The sequence below is a fragment of the Arvicanthis niloticus genome, chromosome 2, assembly GCF_011762505.2.
Source record: "Arvicanthis niloticus isolate mArvNil1 chromosome 2, mArvNil1.pat.X, whole genome shotgun sequence".
Lineage (NCBI taxonomy): Eukaryota > Metazoa > Chordata > Mammalia > Rodentia > Muridae > Arvicanthis > Arvicanthis niloticus.
The window spans coordinates 18,717,728-18,733,391 of NC_047659.1; the positions used below are offsets into that span (position 1 = coordinate 18,717,728).

The following is a 15,664-nucleotide window of genomic DNA, read 5'->3' on the forward strand; positions in this document are numbered from 1 at the left end:
ATGTCTCCTGCTTTAAGAGTAGTGCTTATACTATATACAGCTTTGATTATGTCAACCCTTACATGGTCTTTCCTTTTCCACAGTGTGAGGCATCAACATCAAGTAAGTCTTTTTGCTGTATTCATTTCATTGACCTTTTTGGAAATTTTTTTCTTATATTTAGAAAGCAGATATTTTAAATAGGTTTTAGTTTCATTGCTTTGACTTACTAAGCTTGATTGTAAAAAGTTCTATACATTCACATATTTCTTTAATTTTCATTTTAATAACCTAGAGGGTTGTCATAATAAGAGTAGTCTAAAAATTTAGGATTTTTAACAGTTTACAAACCCAGCTCGTGGATCTAAAGACAGGTCCCTGGGAAACTTCAGCCTTTTGCTAACAAGTACAGTAGGGTATAAGCCGTTGAGTTTGGATACTTCAATTATCCTTTTTTCTGTGTCAGACCAATAGAGGTTTTTGCCAATCCAATCAACAGCGAGTGCATTGGGGACAGCAGTGTTATGCACTACCTGACAAAATAAGAATTTAGAAAGTTAACAATATAAATGGCTTCAATAAGAATCAAGCAATTGTTTCTTGATTTTAATTGAGATACAGAATTCCATTTAAACTGAAGAAATTAACTTTAGATAAAGAAGAGAACAATTTACCACAACACATTACTTATTTAAGAGAATTATGCAATGTACATTTAGTCTTCTAGAAGTTACTTATATGTTTGTAGAAAATACTGCAAATAAATAGAACCTAAGTAGATGCACAGTTGGTGACTTTATTTCATTAGAGTTTATCTGCTAATCCTCTCAAACTTTGGGAAAAACTTTCTATCACATATGCATACAAACCATTATTAATATTTATTTTATCAGATGTTATCATGGCTTTACTAATATTCTCCCCACTCTCATAAATCCTTTTTCCCTATACAGCATAATATTAAGAATCAGGAGTGTGCACTGTGTTTGAACATAACCAAATAGGAATAAAAGAGTTTTGCTTGTGATTCTAACCAGTACAATTCCTAAGGTGTTTGGCTTTAGGTGTAAAGTACATGTTTTTTTTTTTTCATAAGATGTATTAAGTATTTCTTGCTACATATGATAAGTATTTGAATTCTTAGTACTTTTATGACTATGTGAAAGAAAAAAGTTGAATCATAGAGGATATTTGTATAATCAGAGACAAAAAACTTATCAAGTTTTGGAGTCATCCTTTGTCTAAGCATCCAGTGGTAATGACATAGAGAAGCAGGACGGTTTGAAGCTACCATGAGACTGCCTTAGTGTTTTAACTACAAGATATATTTGCTTCACTTTTCATCCAAATTCCAAATTTGAAAATTGGCATTGCTGTTTCAATGAACATCAATGAACTAGTTTAAGGTAACAATAGAATGAGAGTTGATAGAGATGTAATATCAAATATATATATATTCAAAATGTAAAAGTGGACATTATTAAAACATCTTATAAGAAACTACATGATTTAGTTTCATAGATTTGATACAGACTTTCAAAATTTTTCAGAGAACAAAATCTTCTCCTTCTTTTAACTACATCATTGCCCTGCTAAGCAACCTGCTCCTATAGTCTTATGAGTCACGAGTCTTTAAAAACAGTATTGTTTGTTTGTTTATATGTGCAAATGTCAGCACCTCCATGTGTCTATTGTGTAGCCATTTACATGCTTGGTATTCACAGGTGCCAGAATAGAGCTTTCTGACCCTGGAACAGGAGTTATAGACATTTATGAGCCATCATATGTGGCCGCTGGAAATTAAAGCTGGGTCCTTTTCAAGAGCATCAATTACTCTTAGTACATGAACCATTTCTTAAGGCGCTAACAACTTCTATATAGCACATCTTGCAGCATACACACCGAAGTAATATTTTTATTTAAAATCTAGGATAACATTAAAGTGGCACTAAATAGCTCATATCTAGAATGTGACATGTATTTAATTATCAGGTAATAAAATCATTAATAATTGTATACATGTACAACCAACTATTTCCAATTAAGTAAATTTTAGAAGTACTAAAATTTCAGGGGACAATCCATTGTTTGCTAAAGTTACAAATCTTATGAAATAGCAGAAAATAATAAAAATAGAACATGAAAATAAAATATCTCATTTACAATTTAACTTTTAATTATTTATACAGTAAAAGTATGAAATTGAATCTAAACTAATAAGCTGTACAAACAATAATTTGCTATCAAATAAGATTTTATATTCTATTCAATACCAATGAAGAATTCAGATATTCTCCCTATATATAGTTACCTTGATGTCACTTCCATTTAGACACATTCTGTTTATGCGACTTCCATTGGGTCTGCTAGAATCAATCCAATATATGAATTCTTCTCTATAATCAAAGTCTATAGCAATAACATTGTTTAATCCCTAAAAGTAAGAAGGAGCACACTTTAAATAACAATTAGGATTATTTCTAATGTTTAGCATCCAGAGAAATCAACATCTCTCTTTGAGTATAAATGATTGCACATTACAGTAACATTTGTGACAAATATTTTAAGAACATAATATGTTTACATTTTCTTCATAATGCATGCTTAAAAGATATATTATTCATTTGAAAATAATGTCCTAATAAGAAAGAAAGTTTTCCAATATTTACAATCTTTAAATAAATAGACATACAGTAATGTGAAAAAATTAAAGAGAGAAAGTTACAGCAATGAATTGATTCCATTCCTCTGCCCTTGTTCTTCCTCTCTTGAAAATGGATCAAATGTCTTCATAGAAGAATAAACTATTGAAGTTGATATGGGAAAAGTTAAATCAAGAAAGCACGAGATGTTTACTGGTACAAACCAGAATAATTTCATCACTGAAAATAGGAGATGGACAAAGTCTCACTCCAACCAAGGAGCAATTTGCAATTGATACCTCCTGGGAAAGGAAAATATGAGCTTTCTCCAGTGGAGTGACACTGGATTTAACTATTCACTAATTAATACTCCAGGAAAGGCTCCATGCCTGAAGATAGTTGGCCAACACAAAACAGACTCCAGTTTTTGGTTGATTTGATAATTTTTATCTTGTTGGGTTTTATATTTGTTTGGTTGTTTCAATTTACATATTTATTTACATATTTATTTATTTATTTATGTGTTTTTTTTTTTTTTTTAGAGAAAAAGACAGCATGAGATTAGGCTCCTAAGGAGATGGGTAATATCTGCAAGAATTTGGATATAGGAAAATATATGTTCAAAATATATTACATGAACATACATGTAAATTAAAATGTAAATGAAATTGTAAAAGGAAGCATAACAATTACTGGTGAGGATATGGGGAAGATGACTCATTTATTTACTCTAGCAAGACCATAAAACATGTGGGCAGTCCTAAAACTAATCTTAACACTAAGTACATATTTAAAGACCTAGATAAGTCAGAAAATTGATTTCTTCTCCAAACTGATGAGCCTGTTCCTTCTTTTAGGATCCCCATCATGCCATACATAGTAACTCTCTCTTATATTGTTCTATTTCATGGTTTCAGCAGAATGGTCTAGACTATGTGGTTCTCTCATAATAAAGTTCATTTTAAAGGCCAACCCTTTAAAAGTTCTGGCTTTATTTTTATGAAGCTGGAACTCTCCTCATTTATTTTTATTCTAACTAGAAGTATAAGATCTACTGAGTCAGAAATGGAGCAATAGGAAAAAGATAGGAGAACAGGAAAGAAGAGTAGAGGAAGAATGTGAATAAGAACAAAGGATGTATAATATGCTAAAATTTGTTTGTCCTTAAAAATTAAATGATAGAAAACTCAAGAAGATAAATTACATTAAAATAAACAAATTGGAACATTATAACTTAGTCCTCAAATCAAGCATAGGTGTTTGTTTTTTATCTCAGACTGGCCACACAATGGCAGCTATATCCTCACATGCATCTCACTGTGTAGCTTTGGTTATCTGGAAAATATTCCAAAGCTAATACATGACATATAAGTACTAGGGGGAGACATTTGAAATTGCCCAGTTCACAGAGGAAAGCTGGGCTTCCTTGATGTTTGATTTAAGTCCTGTGCTGTGGTTAAGTGGGTTGTTATGCCCTACACAGAAAAGATCAGAACAAAAATGTCACATAAAGACTAATATCAGTCACCCTATCATTCTCACTCTTTTGCTTTTATTTTCTATGTCTTATGATAATATCTTGGACTTTTTGCAACCATGTTTTTAATGCATTTTTCAAATAGAAAAAAGCATCTGAATAAGAGTACTTGTTATAAATGATTCCATAAATTCAAAGAGATATAACTTTAATAGGAAAGTTAATATTAAATAGATGAAAATTAATTAAATATGAAATTATTATAGCATTTTATAATAATAAAACTATTATTAGAGAAGAACTAGAAAAGAATACTCATCTAACTTGGTGATCTAGAGTATCCTTAAGGTTCTAAGCTATACACTAGCTGGATAGCCATCTGCATAGCTGGAAAAGATGTGGCAGTAGCATTTCTTATTTCAAATGCTCCATTATTCAAGATTATTATCTTAGTTGTAGCCTTATATTACATTTGGTCAAGGAAAAATTAGATAGTTATTCCACATAATGGGAAGGAGAGAAAAAGCCTCCCTTCAGAGCCATGGGTGTAGATTTCCTGGCAAGTAACCAAGCACATAAACTAAGGTATTAGCTTTTGGATGCCCCAATGTTTTGCTTGGGTATGCTGTAGTATTGTTTTATTTGAGCATTGTATTACCAAGATCTGGGATTTTTACATCCTGAATTTTTCAAATAATTTATCAGGAGTTAGCTTTGTTTTGAACACTTTTTAAGGCTGATCTAATTATAGTTTCAGTAAACTAAAAAAATATAGATCAGAAATTTAACTGTTTGTTTCATTAAAAGGGCAAAAGAATTTGTTCATATACAAATTATTTTCAATTAGAAGACTATTGGTGCTAGGAGATGGAGGACTTAAGTTCATCAACTTTCACTCTAAGGTTGGTAACCCTCAGTTTGTATGAGTCTTAAGTTTAAGGTCTGCAACCTCCAGGAAGAGAGAAATCTTGCTTGTTAAGTTTAGCTTTGGGGAAGCATCATTAATAAACATGGTAATTACAAAGTCTGATTTCACTCTCTACTTTTCCTCTAAACATTCAGAATTTGATAATAATTGTGGGGTCTTCGATTCACTTACTCCATTATAAGAGTCAGGCTAAGGTTAAATAATTCATGTTCGTACTTTACTTCTTTCCAAGAATCCCTGAGAATTAAAGTGGATTGTGAATATAAACAATCCAGAAAATTATGGAAAGAAAATTACGGAAAGAAAAGGTGTTTTTTTTTTTTTCAATTTCTCTTTTCATACCATCTAAGTTCTAGTAATAACAATATAAATGTTAAATGTTCAACTTTTATGCATTGCTACAATTAACATAAGCAACCTCTTTTTACTTTGTCTTCACATTATAGAAATAATGATGTGGTGGTTTGAATAAAAATGCCCCCTTCACCGACTCAAGTGTTTGAGAAATTGGTCCATATGGAGTGGTGCTATCGGGAGGTGTGGTCTTGTTGGAGGAAGAGTGTCACTGTGGAAGAGGTAGGTTTTGAGGTCTCACATATGCTCATGCTATGCCTAGTAAGGCAGTCTCCTGGTGCCTGTGGATCAAGATGTAGAATTATCAGATCCTTCTCCAGCACTAAGTTTGCCTGCATGCTTCTTGCCATGATGTCCATGAACTAAACCTTTGAAATTGTAATTCAGTCCAAGTTAAATATTTTCTTTTATAAGAGATGCTATAAGATAGGTGAGCTATCCCAATAGATTGCCTACCCCCCCAAAAAAATCCCATGCTATAACTTAGCAATATGAGATGATAATAAATGACTATTCAAGTCTTCACTAAGCTCAAAGGAATGACAATGCTAATCATGAATGATTACAGAAACAAAAATTGGGAACTAACATTAATTATCTTAGTACATGCTAAAAACTAAAGAAAATCTAAATTAAATTCACTGTACATATCTGAAGTGACTACAAAAAAAATTAGAATTCTAAAATAACCCTAGAATATTCTCCAGACTACTTCTTAGGAAGCTTAATAAGTTCATGTCATAAAACCAGACACAGTAAATATAATGCAACAGAAAGAAGGGAACTGCACAGGAGACAAATTCTTGAATAGTGTACCAGTAGCTCAGGCATTACAACAATTAATAAATTGAACCTCATAAAAGTGAAAATTTTTTACAAGGCTAAGGGCACTATCAGTAGGACAAAAGAGCAGCCCACAGAATGGAAAAAAATCTTCACCAATCCTACATCTGAAAAATGGAGTATAGACCTGAACAGATAATTTTCAACAGAGAAATTGTAATGGCCAACAAGTACATAAAAATTTTTTCAAGGTTTTCTGTTATCAGGGAAATGCAAATCAAAACAACTCTAAGATTTAGGCTTACATCCTTCAAAATGGCTAAGATTAAAAAAATAAATAAACCCTCAAGTTACAGGACATACTGGCAAAAATGTAGAGTAAGGGGAACACTCCTCCATTGCTGGTGGTAGTCCAAACTTATAAAACTAGTTTGGAAATCAGTTTGGTGGGTTTTCAGAAAACTAGAAATAGTTCCAACCCAAGACCCAGGTATACCACTGTGGGTATACAGCCAAAAGGGTGCCCCAGTATCCCATAGGGACGCTTCTTCAACTATGGCCATAGACGTATTATTTATAATAGCTAGAAAGTGGAAACAACCTATATGTCCCTCAACTGAAGAATGGATAAAGAAAATGTGATACATCTATACAATGGAATACTATTGAACTCTTAAAAACAAAGACATTATGGAATTTTCTGCCAAATGATGAAATGTGAGACTGTCATCCTGAGTAAGATAACCTAGACCCAGAAAGACACATATGGTAGGTATACACTTGAAATAGACATTAGCCATAGTTTATAAGTGGACATGAGCCATGAAGTGCAGGGATCATGGGAGGATACATGAATCATCCTCAAAAGGGGAAACAAAATAGTTAACAGAGGCAGGAGAGAGTGAACTGGGTGGGATAGGAGGTGAGGCAGGGAACTGGGTTAGGATAAGATGTGTATGTATAGAGAGAGGGTGCAGGAGAGGGCTGTGAATGAGAAAAGAAATCAGTTGGGGGAATCTCTGGGACTAGCTCAAGGCCTGGGATGAGCGAGGCTATGGGGAGTCTACAGGAGTGACCCTAGCTGAGATTCATACCAGCAGGAGATATAGAGACTGAAATGGACATCTCTTGTAGCCAGAAGGACATCCAGTGGAGGGATGAGGACAAAAACCACCTACAAAACCTTCAAACCAAGATGATTCTATCTATAAGATGCACAGGCATAAAATTGGAGCAGAGACTGGGACAACTTGGGATCCTTTCCATGTGAGAGCCAATGCCTAATAGTGTTAATGATAGTCTGCTATGGTTGCAAGCAGGAGCCTAACATAACTGTCTTCTCACTGACTTCTTACTGCAGAGGATGGAAACAAATGCAGAGTCCCACAGCCAAACATCATGGGAATATTCTCGAAGAGTGGCTGATGTGGGGTATAGTATTGGCAAGCTGGAGGGGTCAAGTATAACACAAAAAGATCTACAAAGTCAACTAAGCCGGGTCCATGGGAGCTCACAGAGACTGGATCACCAACAAAAGAGCATGCAGGGGCTGAATCTAGACCCCCCTACACTTTTGTAGTAGATGTGCAGAATGGTCTTCATATGGTTTCTTTAACTAGTAGAGCAGGGACTTTCTCTGAGTCTGTTACGTGCCATTCGATCTCCTCCACTACCTGGACTGAATGGTTAGGCCTCAGCAGGAAAGGATGTGCCTAGATTTGCTGGGACTAGAAGTCCCAGGGTTGGGTAGTATACAAGTGGGGCTTCTTCTTCTCTCCAGAGAAGGGAACAAATAGTTGAGAGAGGGATTTGTAAGGGCAGGGTTGGGAAAATAAGAGAGAGAGGGGCTGCAGTCAGGATGTAAAGTGAATAAAAAATACTAAATTATTGAGGAATAAATAAGTAAATTAATTAATTCATGTCAGTAATCTGAAACTTCATTTTATTCAACTTTTTTTCTTTTTAGAAGAAAAATGTATATAGATAGGGATTCTGTGATGGTTTGACAATTCAGATGTTTGAATAGAGAACTTTTGTAAGGAGAATATAAATTTGTCTATAACTTTAGCAAGGAATTATCGGTAATTCTTAGTCATTGTCCTCTACTTTCTTAAGAGTAATTCATTAATATAATGATAATTCAAATCCAAATTTAGCAAGGCTAGTATAAGAAATTAAAGCTGCTAGGATTGAGGAATTAAAACATTTCTAATCCAGCCAAGGGTGGACATTTTTCTGCAGTTGTCCCGTAATGCCCACAGAATATAGTACTGTTCTCTCAGAAGAATCAGATGTAAAAACATAATAGCCAAGGATGTGCCCAAACTATTCATCCCTTTGGCTTCTAAGCTGAAAATTAGTTTCATCAGTGTCCTATTTGCCTTTCTTATTTCTGTGGCTGAAGATTTGTGCTCTTTTGTTCAAGATGATTAATTTAGAAAATGTTATGTTGCTTCTTTATACAATTTTGCTGGAATAAAGGCACTGTTAGAATTGAATTACATAACATATTGAAAAGATATGTTATTAAACACACTTCCTAAACATGATATATGAATTTAAACTATAGCTTGATTAGAGCAATAACATTTTACAGCATATATACTAAAAGAAACTCTACCATTCATTATAATTTTATGTAACACAATTATCTAAGAGTTATACTCTCTACCATTAAAATAGTAAAATTCAAAAAACCAGAAAAAGCAACATTGCTAAGTAGGTATAGAACAATACAAAAATTAATTGTAAACTAATGTATTTTCATTTATTTTGATGGAGACAAATTATAAAGAAAAATATTTAATATTTTTCTTCATCTTTAGATATTATGTCCAAGAGAGAAAAATGATTCTGTTTTCAGAAATACCTAAAATTTTATAATATTATGATGAAATGATAGGCCAGACCACATGCAAAACTTTTCTTTGGTCTTTCTGGCCTGCTTCAACACTGAATGGTCACCATTACTAAGTATTTTCCACAGAAACATAGGATGGTTATGAACTTTGAATAATCCCATTTTTTTTTATTTTTAAATACTTGGCTCTGTCTAGGAAGCATTTAAAGTACAATATTCATGTGTTTATGTTTAGCAACAATGCAAATGCCAACAGGAGTCAGGACTATATTGAAATGGTTCTCCTATGTTACATAGTTTTAAATGTTTCATGGTGAAAACCTTGTTCTATCAAAAACAGTCTAAAGACATATTAGCTATGAAAGACAATATAAAGTATCCTGTTTGTGTATCTTCAGATACAGGGCTTGGGTAAGTAAAGCAGGGAGTTTTTACTGAAATGGTGGCTATATATCCAATTATGTGGGTCAATTGAGTTTATAAACTGGATATTTAATAATCACTCCATAAATTGACAGAGCACAGTATAAAGACCAGGTTATTTAAGTTAAAAGTAAAAAAAAAATCCCATTCGCTGGGCAGTGGTGGCGCACGCCTTTAATCCCAGCACTTGGGAGGTGGAGGCAGGCAGATTTCTGAGTTCGAGGCCAGCCTGGTCTACAAAGTGAGTTCCAGGACAGCCAGGACTACACAGAGAAACCCTGTCTCAAAAAACAAAACAAAAAACAAAAAACAAAACAAAAAAAAACTCATAAAACTCATTCATTTTTAAGAGACAACATCAGGAAATTGACAGTATGCCTACTAATTACCACAGGATATAAAATAAGTTAAAAGCACAATGTGCAACTTCTAGTATGCTATACTATTCTAACATAGTATTCCTAAGACAATTCTTAACATATACTATCTTTATTCTCATTCTTCCTAGCAGCATCATTAAACAATTTGTGACACTTTGCTACTCATAGACAAAACACATGATAGATTGTGTACATACATGGATAGATAAGCTCTATACATTGTATTAGGTGCTCTATGTGCCTAACTTTACTGATACACATGGAACAACACTCACTGTCTCACATTCCTGGAGTTAACATACCTGCTTTAGAAGTGTGTAGTTGGAGCCATCTGTGCTAATTTTTCTAATTTCATGTTGGTCAGCAAGAATTAAGAATGGTTCTTCATCTAAAAGCAAGTAGAAGATTGTATTAGACATTGGACACTTATGGCTTCCTTTTTAGGTTTCCCGTCATTCAATTTGTAGCTAAACAACTATATTTTACTTTTCTGAATAATAACAGCCAAAGTTCTCAGGATTTAAGGAAAGTCAAGTACAAACGGGCATGAAAGGCAGTATATAAGTAATTCAATATGTATTACTCTTACCCTCAGTTCTTTAGACATTTAATAATGTATTTGGTAGTAGGAAATATCTAATACTGTATTTATCTGTGAAGCATTTCGGAAAAATATAATGTATAGCTATGTTAGAAGCTATAGGAGAGTCAAATTTTTGGATAGTCAGAAATTCCTTCCTGATAAATAACCACTTCTAAGTTTCAAAATTTGAATAGTTGTTTATCAATTTTGCCACTTTTCATTATGTTAGTTTTTAATCTTTTGTACACTGTGAATTCTCTCACAAATGCTTGGCTGACAAGTTATTATTTTACACATTTTCAAAGTTACAAAATGTATGACAAAAACATAGAACAAAATGCTCAGTATGTATTGAGATTTTTTTTAATCTTTAAATTGTTACTCTAGAGTAACAATTAAAATTTAAAAGTAAAATAAATTCTTAAAAACAGTTCAAAAGTTTTGTATATACATTGACTTGAATAAATATTCAAATTAAGTCAATATTATTATTTGGATTTTCATGATATTTAAAAACTAAAAGGGATATAATTTGTTATCCATGTCATTTGTCCACCTTAACAATTATATATTGGTTTGTTTCATTTTGATGTGTTTTATTTCTCCCCAAATTTAAAAGTATAGGTCTTGATTTTTAAAAATCGGAATGCTTAGACTAAACAGAAGTTTAAAATATTCTGAATAGCTAAATTATTCATATAATGGAATGTAGTAAAATTCACTGTTATTGTCATCATTACTGGCCTATGGATTTTCTGTGGTATGCATGTGTGCATAACTGCAAGTGAAACAAGAAAAATTATCACAGTAATGTTACAGTACTGTCTCTCAGCCTTGACAAACATGTGATAATAATCTGTGCCCCAGAAAAAGCATTCTGGGGGCAGTTATATCATATGCATGCACTCTCATTGTTGATATCAAAAAGCTCTTTATATTTTACAAGAAAACGATGTAATTTTCCTTTAAAGAGAGTAGAAAATGTCCAATGTACAAAATTACAGTAACAGAATCCAATCCTACAGGAAGAATTTTGACTTCTCCGACACAGAAACAAGGATTTTATTTCAATCAAAATGAATATAACATTCAATATCCATTTTTATTACTAAAGTTGCATGATGGGAAAGTTCATTTCACTACCTGAGAGTGACCTGCAGCCATTCTGGTTATCAGGCTGTGTTTCATAGCCTTCTGTACAGCGGCACTTGTAGGTTCCATATGTATTGATGCACTGCTGACTACAGGGGAAACCTGAAGAACATTCATCAATGTCTACACATGTTTTACCATCATCCTTCAGTTGGAATCCAGGCCAGCATTTGCACTGGAAAAAGATAAATGAGAATGGTCACCTGATGTTACTGCCATCGCCTTTTGCTATTGGTTATCTCTTTAGTGAGGCTCACACTAGAATGATACTTAAGTGGGTACTGGAAAGTCATCCTGTCTCCTCATAATTAACATTAGTAAAATTGCATATATTATGTAAAGTTATTAATAGCAGATGACCTTTCTAAATCTTGAAAGATTAGAAGTGGATTGACATCTCAAAAGCTAGATTACTCAAAAGAAGTAAGGTAAGACCCAGACTGAAGCCTCTGGCTTAGATATTATCTCTTCTCTCTCTTAAAAAAATGTTTCTTCTATTTTTGCAATTTTTATTGGATATTTTATTTATTTACATTTTAAATGTTATTTCTTTTCCCTGTTTCCTTTCTGTAAACCCCTTATCCCTTCCTCCCTCCCCTGCTTTTATGAGGGTGCTCTTTCACCCACCCACCCACTCCCTCCTCATTGCCCTGGCATTCCCCTATACCAGGAAATGGAGCCTTCACAGAACCAAGGATGTTTCCTCCCATTCATGCTAGATAAGGCCATATATCATTTATCCTTTATTTTCCTCTCTATAAACCCTTCCATATAACCATCCCTGTTCTCTTTCATATTCCCATTCTCTTTTTCATTACTTTTGTTATATACAAGTATATGTATGCAAACATTTATGTATTCCTAAATACATAAATATGAAAATGAAAATCAAAAGGTCTTTGATTAACATGCAAAATTTTACTGTGGACTGAAACTATATCCCTGACAGATTATTGTTGAAGCAACCTTATCTATTTTATATTCTTTAAATAAGAGAATTTGTGGGTATTGAGAACTGAGTTGGGAGAAAACTTTTAAAGTGCTAAAAATAAACATATATAGCTGTTTACTATAAATATTTTATGATCTTGATCATTTATTTCTGAATGAAAGTGACAGTAGAGCTTCCATCTATTAGGAAGTCTGTGTCAGGTTTTACATACTCATAATACTAATTCATATTTTAATATAACATACCAATTGATAAGCAAAGAGATAGTATCAGCAAATTAGCTTGCTCAGAATTTAGATAAATATATTTCCTCAGTATTTCTATATGAATCTTCTAAGTCTGTGGTTCTCAACCTTTCTAATTCTGTGACTCTTAATTCATTTCTCCATGTTGTAGTGAAATCCAACCATTTATTTTATTTTATTCATTTTATTGCTATTTAATAACTGTAAGTTTGCTAGTGATATGAATCATAATGTAAATATCTGTGTTTTCTGATGGTCTTAGGCAACCTACATGAAAGAGTCATACAACCCCTAAAAGGGTCATGAAAAGTTGAGAACCACTGTCTTAAGCCCTTGTAACTTCCAGCTTTATTAGTTTCTACTGACATTTATCTCATAATATTCAGCAATATGATGCATTGTTTAAACTTCTAAAACCCACTGGCAATCTAGGAAGTATAGCAAAACCAATACTCTGATTTCACAGACTCCTTCTCATATTTAGGTTGAAACACTGATGTCCATCAATAAAACCCATCCTGCAGCCTGAACTAGTGAGCCAAGCAGTGCCACATATACTAAATGGAAGACATTCACAAATGGCATAGTACTGTGCACTTAAAAAATGTACAGTGAAAAATACTGGACGTGGGAGAAGCCTCAGTTAATATTTTCTGATAAAGCAAGAGGACCCTAGTTTGGTTCCTCAATATCCATGTATAAACCAAAAGAGAACTGGGTTGAGAGAGAGAGATATTGTCCCAAAGATAAGGTAGATGGTGATCTAGAAAGACATCTAGCATTGACTCTTACCTCCAAGAACAACTGGCATGCATAATTTCACAGACATAGTGCACATACATGTTCCCACATGCATGGGCACACACAAAAGTCCTAAATTCCTTATTGTGGGGAGCCAACAGAAGGCTGCTATCATCCTTGCAGTCATCTTGAGCCATATACCCTGATAAGAGATGTGATTACAATAGCCTACAACAGCTGAGCACACTCTGATAACATCTTGCTTTAGATAGCCAGGATTTTCCCTTGGGTGTGTGAGACTTAAAGGTGTGTGACTTAAGGGTGTGACTTAGAGATCTGATTTAGAGAGAAGACCTAAGGGCGTGATTAAAGGCGTGACTTAGAGGCGTGGCTTAGAAGTGAGATATATAAAAGGCAAGAGGCAGACAGAAGAGAATCAGAACAATTTGGAGGAACAGAGAATCAGACACTTCAGAGAGTACCACTTGGAGTTAATGAGTAGGAATTAGGTTAGAGAGTACAACTTGGAACTAGGAATTAGGTTAGACATTTGCAACAGAGAATTAGGCACTTAGCACTTGGAAGAAGAAACTTGGAACTTGGAGGCACTAGGGACTAGGAACTAGGGACTTGGAGAGAAGAAGAGAGACTGAAGAATAAACAGGATTGAATCACACTCTGTCTGGTCTCCATTCTTCGCATCCATCCTCACTCTCTCTCTTGCTGAACCCATACCCACTGCGGACTGGAGCAACTTGGGGCAGTGCAAGCTCTAACAGTTTAACCCCCAAGGCTTTTGGCAGTGCGGGTTCCAACACTGACAAAACAGTCTAAGACATTTTGGCCCCCAAACGTGGGGTAGTGCAGTTCTCAACATTTCTGGCCCTGAAGCGTGGGGCAGCTCTGGCCGCGACACCTTATGGCATTCAATTCATAACTTATTTTTAAATAAAGAAATGCAAGAATAAAAGAATTTTATAAGGTAAAAAATTCTGTCACTGGAAAATACTAGAAATTATATCACATGATAATGTCATCAAGAAGCCAGAATCTGACTGTTTGACACAGTAATGTTGAATCAAAGTGCCTTTGAAGGAAATTGAGTAGTTCAGTAGAATGGCTGCATACCTTTCCAAACATCTTTTTCTAAATGAGGGCCATGAAATCATTGTAGATACCAGTGTCAGGCTGACAGCAGCATTTATCATGTACATGACTTCAATATATATGTACATGTTTGTAGCAAGTGTTTATAACTTTTGAAAGAGAAATAGTTTAAAAATATTTTTCTCCTTAATACAATATTTTTTTTACTTTTAAAGTCTTATTCCTGAATCATTAAAATGCATCTGTATAAAATTATAGTAGGATAACATGCCATTTTAAAAGACTAAAGGTTCATTTTATTTCTATATATTATAAAAATGATCACACCTTTACTTGAAATATTTTATAAAAATATTGTGAATATTCATGTCATTAAATTTCTGAAAATTTGCTCAGGATTTTTTAAATGATAGAGCTATCAGAACTTTTCTCATTATTTTTTAAAAAGTATTTTACTATTACACAGTCTAGAGGAATTTTTATGAAGTAACATGGCTGCTCTGGCAAGAGATCAATCACAACCTTCTGGGTTTGTGTGGTCCGGCTGTAATACACACAAACCTTTAGTCCCAGAAGAAAGAGACAAGCAAATTTCTGCATTCAAGGCCAGCAAGTTTCAGGAAAAGAATTCCTTAGGACCAGGCATGTTGGTACATGTCTTCAATCCCAACACTCAAAGGACAGAGGCATTTAGATCTCTGAGTGCTAAGTAGTCAGTTTGGTTGACTCAGTGAGTTGAGAGGCAGAGTGGTAGAGTGGAGTTGTTGGCAGTTCAGTTCAAGGAGTTAAGATTCAGTTTTTTTACAGTTCAGTTTTACAGACACAGGTTGAAGAGAGAATAAGTTAGGCACCGGTGAAGACATAAGGAGACAGAAGATAAAAAGAGAACTCCAGAGTTAGTTTGAGGCCAAGCAGAACAATTCCGTTCGAAGCTGAGAGAAGCCAATTTGATTAGTCAACATGAAGACAAGTTTGCACCAGAACAGCTGAGTTGAACCAGCCAGCCAGAATTCAGAAAGAACTAGAAAAGGTGAGCTCATTCAGTAGTTAGCCTTTTA

The 15,664-nt window shown here is 33.9% G+C and overlaps 1 protein-coding gene across 1 annotated transcript in view; it reads right to left on the reverse strand.

Annotated features, from left to right (window-relative positions):
* Positions 1 to 15,664, reverse strand: part of Lrp1b (LDL receptor related protein 1B) — a 349,921-nt gene that overhangs the window by 234,319 nt on the left and 99,938 nt on the right. Inside the window, exons 16-19 of the mRNA XM_076928219.1 lie at positions 11,553 to 11,736; positions 10,129 to 10,214; positions 2,291 to 2,413; positions 331 to 512 (exon numbers count right to left, since the gene is read on the reverse strand). Of these exons, the coding sequence (XP_076784334.1) occupies positions 331 to 512; positions 2,291 to 2,413; positions 10,129 to 10,214; positions 11,553 to 11,736 (575 nt within the window). The remainder of the gene's footprint in view (positions 1 to 330; positions 513 to 2,290; positions 2,414 to 10,128; positions 10,215 to 11,552; positions 11,737 to 15,664) is intronic.